This window comes from Parambassis ranga, chromosome 21 (genome assembly GCF_900634625.1).
Source record: "Parambassis ranga chromosome 21, fParRan2.1, whole genome shotgun sequence".
In the NCBI taxonomy this organism is placed as follows: Eukaryota; Metazoa; Chordata; class Actinopteri; family Ambassidae; genus Parambassis; species Parambassis ranga.
Genome location: NC_041041.1, coordinates 7,071,938 through 7,084,346, shown reverse-complemented (window position 1 = coordinate 7,084,346; position 12,409 = coordinate 7,071,938). Strand labels below are relative to the sequence as shown.

Genomic DNA, 12,409 nt, shown 5'->3' with positions numbered 1-12,409 from the left:
AAAGTCTATGATTTGAACTGGTCCTTTTTTTACAAGCTGACAACGGCTATTATCATCAATGATGTTTGGCCATAGTGCTGGATCATCACTCAGAAGACAACTAGGAGTACCTTCCAATGTTGCCAAATCAGGTGCTGCAGTAGAGGTGGTGGGAATAAGTGGAGTGCTCTCAGATGATTGACTGGCTGGGGCATCCTCTTGAGCTCCCTCACAGGGCTCCCCATGAGCTGTGTTGTATAAGAACATAGTAATTAGCCTAAAAATACATGTAAATTAAGTGTAAATAATCCAAACATAATGCACATACCTTCATGGAGGTTGTGGCTTCTTCCTGAGGAGTCGCAGACAAGTATTTAAGCAAAGCACCTAATGGAAAAAAGGAATAGGAGTATATAATAGCTCATGACTATTTGGTAATAGTTGACTATTATCAGATGAGGATTTCTAAAATTTTTATTTACATAGAAACACCTGAACATTAATAAACGCTATAGAAACTAAAATTACATTTCGCAGGTTTTCCTGTTGTGGTTTACAGATGATTAACTTTAACAGTAAGTTGTAACAGCACCACTTAGTTTATGCTAAATTCTGAGCAAGACAACACAAGCTAACGTATCATTAGCATATCAGCGACGCACTGTTGCTGCATGAGCTAAAGAGCTACATTCTTTATATTTATGTTTGCTCTTTTTGCAGACGCTTTTATGCAGAGCAACTTAATTGCTTGCCTGGTTTGCCTTTCGACGGCTCTGCGAACATTTAAGCTGCAGTACCAAAGGAGACCGTGTACTAAACGCGAGTGCTACTTCTCAAAGTGCTGTAGGTGATACAACGTGAAACGACATAGACATAACGTGGGGTGAAATAAGGTGATGGGTTAAAGACTCTTACCACTTTCTCGTTTGCGTTTTTCCTCTGCCTCTTTCTTTTGTTGCCTTTTCTTGAAGCCAGACTGGTATGTGCGCTTCATTCTTCACATGCCACATTCTAAACATGCCGCGACACCTGTCTATTTTGATAGCAGCACTGACAGGGCACTAACAGGGGACAGCGAGGGCGGGGGAGAGAGGGGCAGGGTCTGAATGTGTTACTGCGCTGCTGCAATAGTGGGACTAACTGACTGTCCGTCTTGGGCCCCTCTCACACTCGGGGCCCTAGGCAATTGGCTGGTTTGCCTACCGTGTTGCGATGGCTCTGCACAGACCAGTTCACATCACCAACACCCTCCGCCACACATTGATTCTGTGTTTTTTTTCGCCAATGCAATTTTATAATATAGCTATCTTTCCAGTCATTCGACTCCGCGCAACTCTCTCTCTCCCTCCCATCCGTGTTCACACACACGTACACACATAAGCGCACATGCATGCGCACACATGGAGAGCAGCTGATCCGCCCGCTCTTCCTTTCAATGCACCATGTCTGACGTCTGACTGTTAAAGGAAAACCCGGACCGGCGGATATTTTCACAGAGAAGACGCACCCTAACTCAGCACAGACAGAGCTGGTAACGCAGCAAACATTAGGTGATTTAAGATGAAACGTGGTTACCGTTGAGATAATCTACATCATATGCCCATAGTCACAAATGAATAATAACACCAAAAGCTGTTTTATTAATCAGTTAGTTGCCTTGTTGTGCCTTTAGTAGTTCCATATATCTGATTATAGTATTTATGCTATTAATGTATTTATGTGGTTATATCACATTATTTATTTTAACCTTTATTTTACCAGAAAATGTCATTTTACGAAACAAGAACAGGCTGACATATGAGGTCAGTGTTGAGTTCATATAGTGAAATAAAAACCTTCAGCTTTAGATGTTTTTGTAATCCATTCCTTAGATTAGAACTAAACTAGGCACAAATTAAAGTAAGAACTTTAATTTCAATTTGGTGAGTCATCCAGGAAACATGAAAAAGGACATGTCTGTCTGAGCAAACTCATTCTACTGGCCTGTAATGTATGGAGTTGAGGTGGGGGAAGGTCCAGGCAGGGTTCAAGTAATGTATTTATTTGTCTTATCACTCAGAACTAACTGAGAGAATTAAGATTTAACTCAATCGATTCAAAATGCTTGTAGCTTTAAAACTGCCACAACCAACAATGACCAACTCGCCGACCGATGTGACACCGAGATGCCACCACACATTGGTCTGTGGGAAACACTGCTTACAGTGATGAAAATGTAACAAGAGCATATTTATAAAGGTAGATGCTGTACCAGTGAACTCCAATTCGTATTATTATTTATGAAACAAATGTGGCCCTTTGCTTTTCTAATGGAAGTCTATGTGGCCCTCACAAAAAAATAATTGCCCACCCCTGCTTTAGATAGATAAAAAAAGTTTGGAAAGCGAGAGAGATGCCAAGTTGCCAACACTCGTCTCTACGCTGTGTTAAAAATGCCTCCCTGTATTACTTGATGCACATGTCCAGAACCGAACAGAACACGCACCCTGAACCGAAATATGTGTACTGAACGGTTCCTGATTTTTTTCCTGAATCCACCCCCTAGTTAATACAGAACTACATGTTGTGAAATGAGGATTAGGCTCTAGACTAACTTTTTGCACTGGTTGCACTGGTGCGCCTAACTTTTTTCTTGTGGTGCGGTGCACCGGCACAAAAGTTAGGTGCACCGCATCACACCTGCTACTGTTTGCTGTTCTTTAAGCAAGTCTGATTCCACAGCTTCTCTGCAGAATTATTTATTTTTGACTTTAGAACACTCAATATTTTTAATAGAAATAATGCACCACGTACACGTGAAGTAGTGACTGAATTCTTTCTACAAACAGTTTTCATGTGAGGTCATTTCAGAGAAACGCATGTAGTACCCCTTCATGTGCAGGAGCAGGAGCTGGTTCAGTGATTTAGAGGCCTCACAGACACTTTTGTCCATTAGCTTCCGGCGCGGCCTCGCGGTAGCAGCCAGCCAGAGAAGCTCCGCACACCGCGGGTGTATTAAGTTGTTTTCCGTAATTTATTCCTACTCTAAACACTCTACTTCGTACTAAATCGAAGTATAAGCGGTCAGGCACTGCAATAATGCGTCTTTTTCGGACTTTCTTCGTGGTCTTCATCGCTTTTGGAGCACTTTTATCATGCCGCGTCTCGGCCGTGACGGAAACACGCCAGGGCTCCATTGTTTACACCAGGGATCAGCTGATGAATCTCCAGCACAGTGGGATGTATGGCCAGCGACACGAAATCCCCAAAGAACTAAGAAGGAAACAACGCGGAAGCAGAGGGGGCAAAGGAAGACAGCTGAGGAAAAGAAGATACAAGCCGTATCTTCCTTCTATCATCATGGGTAATGTTAGATCACTGGGTAATAAGATGGAAGAGTTAACATCTCTCACAAAGAGTGAGTGTGTGTTTCGTGAGGCGTCTGTAATGTGCTTTACAGAGACGTGGCTGCACGCAAACATACCGGACTCTACCGTGAGTTTAGCCGGCTTTCAGTTACGGGCGGACAGGAACTGCACCGAGAGCGGCAGGAAGAAAGGAGGGGGACTTGCGCTCTACGTGAACAACTGGTGGTGCAGCCCTGGACACGTTACGGTAAAAAAGCGTGTGTGCAGCCCGGACATTGAACTGCTAGCGGTGAGTCTACGTCCATATTATTTGCCCAGAGAGTTCTCTCACGCCATTGCACTCGTTGTTTACATTGCTCCCTCGGCTGAGGCGTCACGGGCTACTGACGTCATCAGCTCTGTGACCGCGAGGCTTCAGACCCAGCACCCTAATGCCTTCATAGCGATTTCTGGCGATTTTAACCATGTTAATCTGAAATCAACTCTGCCCGCTTTCAAGCAGTTTGTGGACTGTAAAACAAGAGAAAATAAAACTCTAGATTTACTGTATGCTAATGTTAAAGAGGCATACAGCTCCATAGCTCTCCCTCCCTTAGGCAGATCAGACCATAGCCTAGTCCACCTCAAACCCCAGTATATACCAGCAGTACAGCGGCAGCCGGTGACCACCAAAACTGTACGGAGGTGGACACCGGAAGCCCTGGAGACCCTGCAGGGATGTTTTGAGGTGACTGACTGGGATGTGTTCTGTGACACCCACGGTGACGATGTAGACACACTCACAGACTGTATCACAGAATATGTTAATTTTTGTACAGATTCTCTAATCCCCACCAGGTCAATACGCTGCTTTCCAAACAATAAACCATGGGTGACAAAGGACATCAAGGCATCACTCAACAGAAAGAAGACAGCCTTCTTGAGTGGAGACAGAGAGGAGATGAGGAGGGCCCAGGCAGAGGTGAAGGAGAAGATTGGAGAGGGCAAGGAGAGCTACAGGAGGAAGCTGGAGAGCCAACTTGCCCGGAACAACTTGAGGGAGGTATGGAGTGGCATGCGAACCATCACCGGCCACAATAGGATCTCCGACCAGCTGATGGATGGAGATCTGCAGGAGGCCAACCAGCTGAACCAGTTTTTCAACAGGTTTGATAGTCCACTCCTTGACCACCCTCCCCCTCCCTGTGATGCACCATTAACACCTGTCTATAACAACAATTTGTGAGGCTGAGGAACACCGTCTCAGACACGATAGTGAGCAGCACGGGGGCACCCCAGGGCACGGTACTGTCTCCATTCCTGTTCACACTCTATACATCGGACTTCAGACACTGCTCACAGTCCTGCCACCTGCAGAAGTTCTCGGATGACTCTGCCATTGTGGGCTGTACCAGCAGAGGTCGGGAGGCGGAGTATATGAGTGTGGTGGACAGCTTTGTGGAGTGGTGCGGACAGAACCACCTGCAGCTGAATGTCACAAAGACAAGAGAGCTGGTGGTGGACTTCAGGAAGCACAAGACACTCCCAAACCCGGTCAGCATCAAGGGTACCAACGTGGACATTGTGGACAGCTACAAATACCTGGGTGTCCACATTGACCACAAACTGGACTGGTCCACAAATGCAGAGGCAATATACAGGAAGGGACAGAGTCGCCTTTATCTACTGAGGAGACTCAGGTCCTTTAACGTCTGCCAGACCATGCTGCAGATGTGTTACCACTCGGTGGTCTCCAGCGTCATCTTCCACGCTGTAGTGTGCTGGGGCAGCAGGATGAAGACGGCCGACACCAACAGACTCAACAAGCTCATTAGGAAGGCTGGCTCGGTGCTGGGAGTGGAGCTGGAGTCTGTGGTGGAGGTGACGGAGAGGAGGATACTGAGGAAACTCCTCAGTATTCGTAACAACACGTCTCACCCCCTGCACGACACACTGCTGTCCTACAGGAGCACATTCAGCGGTAGACTGAGACTACCGAGGAGCAGCACAGAACGCCACAGGAGGTCCTTCCTGCCAGTGGCCATCAGACTGTATCTGATGGCCACTGTAACTCCTCCCCTTTCTGTAGGGAGAAGAGCTAGATAATCATGTCAGGCATCACTGTCATTCCCTCCACTTGTCTATATTATGTTTACTTAGCACCTTACATCTCCATATTTGTATCCATGTATCATATATTGTGCTCATACTGCGTACTGTACTCTTTTTTGGATTATAGTGACACTTATACTTATACTCTGTACTTTACTGCATTTATGGTGACTTGATACCTCTGGCACAAGAATTTCCTTCGGAATTAATAAAGTTTTATCTTATCTTATCTTATCTTATCTTATCTTATCTTTTCTACCCTGGTTAAGAAATTTAACTTTCAATACCTCTACATCAGGCCCTGAGAAGTAATCACTAAAATATTCTGCTTATGCTTGATATTACTTTGGAAACTTGCTATAATTGTTGACCGACATTTTAATCACTTCTACAGTATGTTGGCGTCACAGGAGCCTGGCTGCAGAATCTGCAAAGTCACAATTAGTTTAACAGCTTTTCTAAACCAGGGGTAGAACAATGCATAGATCAAAGGGTTCAGACAAGAGTTAAAATAGACCAGATAACATACAAGAAGTAAAATCCAGGAATTGGTTATGCTGTTCCCTATGTAAATAAGTAAGTAATACGGGCAGTAACACATCAGAAACACAACCACAAGAACACCCAGAGTCCTGGCTGCTTTCAGCTCAGACATTTTTGCTGTTACAACTGAGACGGCTGTAACACGAGAGCGCATGGCCCGTGCCTGAGACACAGCCACCACAAAGACTCTCATATACAGCACAACAATGACAGTAATGGGAACAAGAAAGGTTAAAACAAGGTAAAAGATTAATCCAATGCGATTAGGATAAGCGTAACACTCCCCATGGCAGTTTTTAAACATGCCTGGATGGGCCAGGTCTTCCTTTAGTATAACAGTAGTGAACAAAACGGTACAGAGCCAACATAAACAGACCCACAGCTTTGCTCTCCTCTCTGTGACTCTGGTGGTGTAATGCAGAGGGTCACAGATAGCCACATAACGGTCAGCCGATATGAGCACCATTATTGCCACAGAAGAGCAGAGGATGATAACGTGTACATAACTAAACAGAGAACACATAATATCACCAAAATACCAGCACGACGTTCTCATGTAAATTGCTGCTGTCATGACCACAAGGCCCACGAGAAAGTCTGTGACAGCCAGAGAAAGGATGAAGATGTTAGTGGGTGTTTGGAGCTTCCTGCAGGGAGACAGAGAAACCAACAAGTCCACATGACCAAAAGATAAATAAATCTGTCATTTAAAGCAATGTTTCTATCATAGTAAGGGTTAAAGTTAGTAAATTAAAATATCATTGGACCAAACTAAGACTTCAGAAAACAGATCTGATGAAACATTAATCTCCACCTGAAGTGTGAGACTGAGATGATGACGAGCAGGTTGAGAGCTGTAGTGATCAGAGAGATGAAGGAAAACAGCATGTTCATAAACACAGCATCAGCCCAGTGAAGTGTCGGCTTCTTGCAGGAAGCATTGAGGAGTTCTGGAAAGCAGAGTTCCTGATTCTCCCATCATCAGAGAGAGGAGCTGCAGCACTGACAGCTCTCTGTCTGAAACACATCTCAAATCCATTCAATTCATTGCAATCCATTCTTTAATAAGTAAGCAAAAACTCTACTTTAAGTTGGTGAGTAATTCATAAAACATGACATTTAAAAGACAGGCCTTCCTCCAATCTAAAATCCAGGTATTTGTATGAGCAAACTAATTCTACTGGCCTGCCTTGTAATGTATGGAGTTGAGGTGGAGGAAGGTCCAGGCAGGGTAGTAAAAGTATTTGTTTGTGATAAGTCAAATAAATAGAGGTTCAACGTCTGTCACCATAAACCGGAGTATGAAGAAAGCCGAAGAAAACGCAACAAGGCCACAAGACATGCATTAGGTGTGAAGTGTGGAGCGTTGGTTGTTGCCGTAGTAACTTAATGTTTGCTTGTATCAAAAGAATGAAATCCGACTGGAGAAGCTGCCTCCCGATCTTTATTTATGGACTCCACAGCAAGATAGGAAAACATTACAATAGCGAAGTCTCCTCCAGCAGATATTGAAAAGAATTCCACTCAGCCGAGAATCCGCGATACGTTTAGTCATTGTGCTCCTTACGACCGAACTAAGTGCTGGAAGAACGTAACGCAGGTTGAGTTGCACAGACATACATTTAAATGAATTGTCCGGTTTGTCACATTTTTTTCTGCTGCTGTTCTACAGTATGAGTGAAAACATGTACTAGTGTGTGACATATTCCAGTCACACGTCAAGTTGCACAGACGCATATTTTTAACTTGAAATAATCACTGATGTGACTTTTCTGAATTTATTTGTCCTGTTTAATTATAATGTTGGTATGCACTGCTTTGTGACCTTAAGATAAGAACATTTGAAGGACAAAGTTACTAAATATTTGCTTCATTATTATTTTGAAGCAGTTTCTGAAATGCATCTCTTATCAATAAATATTTCAAACATGGCTTGTTTGTGCCTAATCACTACTTACCAGCTTAACCTGTTAGAATGAAGTAGTTAACTTGACTGATGATTTGTCAGTATAATTTTAGAACAATGTGGCGGTTTAGAGGCAAAAACATCTAAGTGCAATTGTCATCAATTAATCGCTATCAGCTACCGCCATAATTAATCGTCATTCATTTGTTTGCCAATAAAGCCCAACCCTACTTAGGACATAGCCAAGCATTGGTCACTATTTGTTACTAGAAATTCACCTGAAATTCAATTAATCAAATTCCAAGAAAATAAATGCTTTACGTGTCTTTGCAATTAGAAAACCACATCATCATATCATCACCAGCAAAAGGAATTAAGCAATAAGCATTATGTAGAAAAAGATCTATTTTGTTTAACCCTTGTTTTGACCCTTTCGTGTTGGCTTTAAGTTTCAATTTACCTGCTTAGTTGGAATTTTACCATACACCACACCAAGGCATTCTTATCATTTTAGAAACTTACTTTTGTGTATTTATTTCTGAAGAAGCACACTTACAGTGGAAACGTATGCCTTTTCATATGTTAGGCCAGTTACAGTTGGTTTTTATGTTGTTATCATAACTTATATGCTGCATCATTGCAGAACTACATGTTGTGAAATGAGGATTATAGTTTTTCTCACATATATCAGGGCAACACTTATGTTTATACATTATGTATTTACAGTATATACATATGAGAATACTGCAATGTCAGACAGACATCATTCACTCATACTGCTGGGTACAGTCTTACATAATATTAGACAGTCATGTCCCACACTATCACAGGCTCAGCAGTACTAAAATAATTTTGAAGTTGATTGCATGAATTACCATGTACGCACTGGAAATTATACAAAAACGTATTTTCCCAAAATCAACTAAACAGTAACTGTTTGAAACTATAAATTATATTTCTTTTTAAATAAGAGCATTATGTGGATTACAGTTTATTTTCTCATATATCAGGGCAACACTTATGTTTGTAAATAACAAGCATGTATATAGTTTTACTTTATGAATTTGACAGCTTGATTGAAAGATGTGTAATGTTGGGGTGTCCCCAAAGGAAACTTAGCAAAATTACAGATTAATAAATTGGGCACCAGACAAGAATCGACTTGTCAATTTTGGGCCTAAAGAGAGTACCCCTAGGACCACCCCTGCCCCACACAACTTTAAAAGAGAACACAGGAATCAGGAATGTTGTGATCATTGTCAAGTTATTATTTTCTATTCATTCAGATTAAATCCAAGACATTCAAAACTAACTTCCAGACTAAGGGAGAGTCCATGAATATTTAAATTAAATACAAAACATCAAAACATGGACCAGGAGGATTAATTTTCATAAATTAATGTCCATTACAAAAAACAAAGATCAAGACATTTCTTGCAAAACAGAACCCAAACAAGGTCAGGGAAATCACAGAAGTGAGGGGAGATCAGGTTGCCACGCAAAGCTTTGTCCTACATGCTATGAGAAGCTACCACCACCCCTAGCACATCCACTGTATTATTACTTTCCTTTACATTGCCAAAGAGCACTCAGGTTTCCACACCTGCTCTTCTGTGCCATTGAGCCTCAATGTTGAGGTGATTTTGTGGTTTTTGTGCTGGTTCAGGCCTCCTCTCTCCATGCACTCTATTTCCGGCTTCTTTCTCTGCTGCCGCACGCACTCGCTCACACACACTCAGGTGCACCCAGTTCTTCATTATGCCTGCTCCTAAGCCTCTCTTCTCCTTTTTAAGCAAGTCTGATTCCACAGCTTCTCTGCAGAATTATTTATTATTTATTATATATTTTTTTGACTTTAGAACATTCAATATTTTTAATAAAAATAATGTGGCACGTACACTTTAAGCAGTGACTGAATAATTTCTACAAACAGTTTTCATGTGAGGTCATTTCAGAGGAATGCATGCGGTACCCCTTCATGTGCAGGAGCACATCAAGCAAAGACTCATTCAGTCTTTACCCTATAACTTTGGAAACTCGCTACAATTGTTGACAGTCATTTTAATCACTTCTACAGTATGTTGGCGTCACAGGAGCCCGGCTGCAAAATCTGCAAAGTCACGATGAGTTTAACAGCTTTTCTAAACCAGGGGTAGAACAATGCATAGATCAAAGGGTTCAGACAGGAGTTAAAATAGACCAGATAACATAGAAGAGCTAAAATCCAGAGATTGGTTATTTGTGTCTCTATGAAAAAAAATAAGTAATACGGGCAGTAACACATCAGAAACACAACCACAAGAACACCCAGAGTCCTGGCTGCTTTCAGCTCAGACTTTTTTGCTGTTACAGTCACTGAGACGGCTGTAACACGAGAGCGCATGGCCCGAGCCTGAGACACAGCCACCACAAACACTCTCATATACAGCACAACAATGACAGTAATGGGAACGATAAAGGTTAAAACAAGGTAAAAGATAAATCCAATGTAATTAGGGTGAGCGGAACACACTCCGTGGCAGTTTTTAAACTTGCCTGGATAGGTAAGGTCTTCCTTTAGTATAACAGTAGTGAACAAAACAGAACAGAGCCAACACAAACAGACCCACAGCTTTGCTCTCCTCTCTGTGACTCTGGTGGGATAATGCAGAGGGTCACAGATAGCCACATAACGGTCAGCCGATATGAGCACCATTATTGCCACAGAAGAGCAGAGGATGATAACGTGTACATAACTATACAGAGAACACATAATATCACCAAAATACCAGCACGACGTTCTCAAGTAAATTGTTGCTGTCATGACTAGAAGGCCCACAAGAAAGTCTGTGACAGCCAGAGAGAGGAGGAAGATGTTAGTGGGTGTTTGGAGCTTCCTGCAGGGAGACAGAGAAACCAACAAGTCCACATGTCCAAATGACAAATAAATCAGTGTTATTTAAAGCAATGTTTCTATCATAGTCTGGGTTAGAGTAGGTAAAATAAAACATGATTGGACCAAAGTAAGACTTCAGAAATCAGATCTGATGAAACATTAATCTCCACCTGAAGTGTGAGACTGATATGATGACGAGCAGGTTGAGAGCTGTTGTGATCAGAGAGATGAAGGACAGCAGCATGTTCATCAGCACAGCATCAGCCCAGTGAAGTGTCGGCTTCTTGCAGGAAGCATTGAGGAGTTCTGGAAAGCAGAGTTCCTGATTCTCCATCATCAGAGAGAGGAGCTGCAGCACTGACAGCTCTCTGTCTGAAACACATCTCACACAACTAATTTATCTTTTTTTTTTATTGAGTGCATATTTTCCTCCTCCTCCTCCATGTCCCAGTTGGACCAAGATGTTCTGTCCAGTCTTTTGTTTTTCAATGAGTGCAACCATTTCCAAAGTACAGCGCTTTGAAATGTCATGTATTTTTGTCATTCATTTTTTGGTTAATTTATTTTAGGCTGTTTAGTCTTTTACTGCATGGCATCTGTCACATTGTAGGAATCTGTGCAATCTTGCAATGAAATGCCACAGGTAACATTTTCCTATGTTGTCTTTTGTTATGAAAATGTGCTTCTTCGAAAGCCATATGAAAATATAACTCAGCATGATGTGCCATGAATGTGGTTTTGGTGATAAGCTTAGTTTTTAAGATTTATTTAGTGTGGTAAAATGTCCCTATACTTTTTACATCTGCTATCACGAAACCTTACAAAGACCAAAGAGTCAAGTGTTAGCTGCCACTCAATATATTTTGTTAATTTCTGCAGTTCATATTGGTGTTGTAATATAACAGCTAATAAATCACACAGCATAACCAATACTATATCTATAGAAGTTATTGATATCCTTCATATTTGTTCCGCGTGACCTCACATTATCTCAGCATGATGTGGCATGAATATGGTTTTGGTGCTAAGCTTTGTTTTTAAGTTATGTATTTTAAAGTACTCAATGGTCAATATAACCAAGACTCATTGATATGAATCAACAACAAAATGCACACACAAAATAAATAGCAGGATTATTTGTTCCATTTATTCCCAACATCACAATAAGATATAATATAGAATACTGATGAACACTATGTTATATTGCACTGATTGGTAAGTACACACACATACAGCATTATGACAGAACTCGGGATATCAGCTGCAGTCCCAGTTACTTATAAGTCCTAACCACCTCCACCTCCACACCCTCGATGGAGGGCGATTTCTGACTGCTCTAAAAAACTTTTCATGCCCAGCATACTTCTTCCAATTGATCTGAAATTCACTGTGTCCACTTAAGACACCATAGGGAATAGACAAATCCAAAACTCTTTCAAAAATATTACGGTGTGGCCAGGGCACTGCCACAAAGTGCGAACTTTCACCATTACATAGAAAGTTACTGCATTTTTAGCATCTTACAGGACTGCCGTGCATCTGAGACTGAACAAATTGACATGCTGATATGATGACACAGTCATAGTGCCACCTACTGGCAGCAGGAAATGTCTCCTGCATACATGTGTTTTGGTGTACATCTCTGGAATGAGAGGAGAGGGGAGCATA

At 41.9% G+C, this 12,409-nt stretch overlaps 2 protein-coding genes across 2 annotated transcripts; both read right to left on the bottom strand.

Moving 5' to 3' along the window:
* Window positions 1-5,805: 5,805 nt before the first annotated feature.
* LOC114426913 (trace amine-associated receptor 8a-like) lies at window positions 5,806-9,547 on the bottom strand. The gene is made up of 3 exons (XM_028394595.1): window positions 9,470-9,547; window positions 6,775-6,926; window positions 5,806-6,607 (listed from the first exon to the last, which is right to left on the bottom strand). The coding sequence occupies exons 1-3, from the start codon at window positions 9,545-9,547 to the stop codon at window positions 5,806-5,808; spliced, it is 1,032 nt and encodes a 343-aa protein (XP_028250396.1).
* A 390-nt stretch (window positions 9,548-9,937) lies between these two features.
* On the bottom strand, window positions 9,938-11,075 carry LOC114426067 (trace amine-associated receptor 13c-like). Its single transcript, XM_028393212.1, has 2 exons — window positions 10,912-11,075; window positions 9,938-10,742 (listed from the first exon to the last, which is right to left on the bottom strand). The coding sequence occupies exons 1-2, from the start codon at window positions 11,073-11,075 to the stop codon at window positions 9,938-9,940; spliced, it is 969 nt and encodes a 322-aa protein (XP_028249013.1).
* Window positions 11,076-12,409: the final 1,334 nt, after the last annotated feature.

What these genes read in the sequence shown, in the direction of transcription:
- LOC114426913 (XM_028394595.1), bottom strand. Translation starts at nt 9,547, where the DNA reads ATGGAGAGAGGAGGCCTGAACCAGCACAAAAACCACAAAATCACCTCA. An exon ending in TCAATGGCACAGAAGAGCAG is followed by an intron (nt 6,927 to 9,469) that starts GTGTGGAAACCT and finishes TGGGAGAATCAG; the next exon opens with GAACTCTGCTTTCCAGAACT. An exon ending in ATCTCAGTCTCACACTTCAG is followed by an intron (nt 6,608 to 6,774) that starts GTGGAGATTAAT and finishes GTCTCCCTGCAG; the next exon opens with GAAGCTCCAAACACCCACTA.
- LOC114426067 (XM_028393212.1), bottom strand. Translation starts at nt 11,075, where the DNA reads ATGGAGAATCAGGAACTCTGCTTTCCAGAACTCCTCAATGCTTCCTGC. An exon ending in ATATCAGTCTCACACTTCAG is followed by an intron (nt 10,743 to 10,911) that starts GTGGAGATTAAT and finishes GTCTCCCTGCAG; the next exon opens with GAAGCTCCAAACACCCACTA.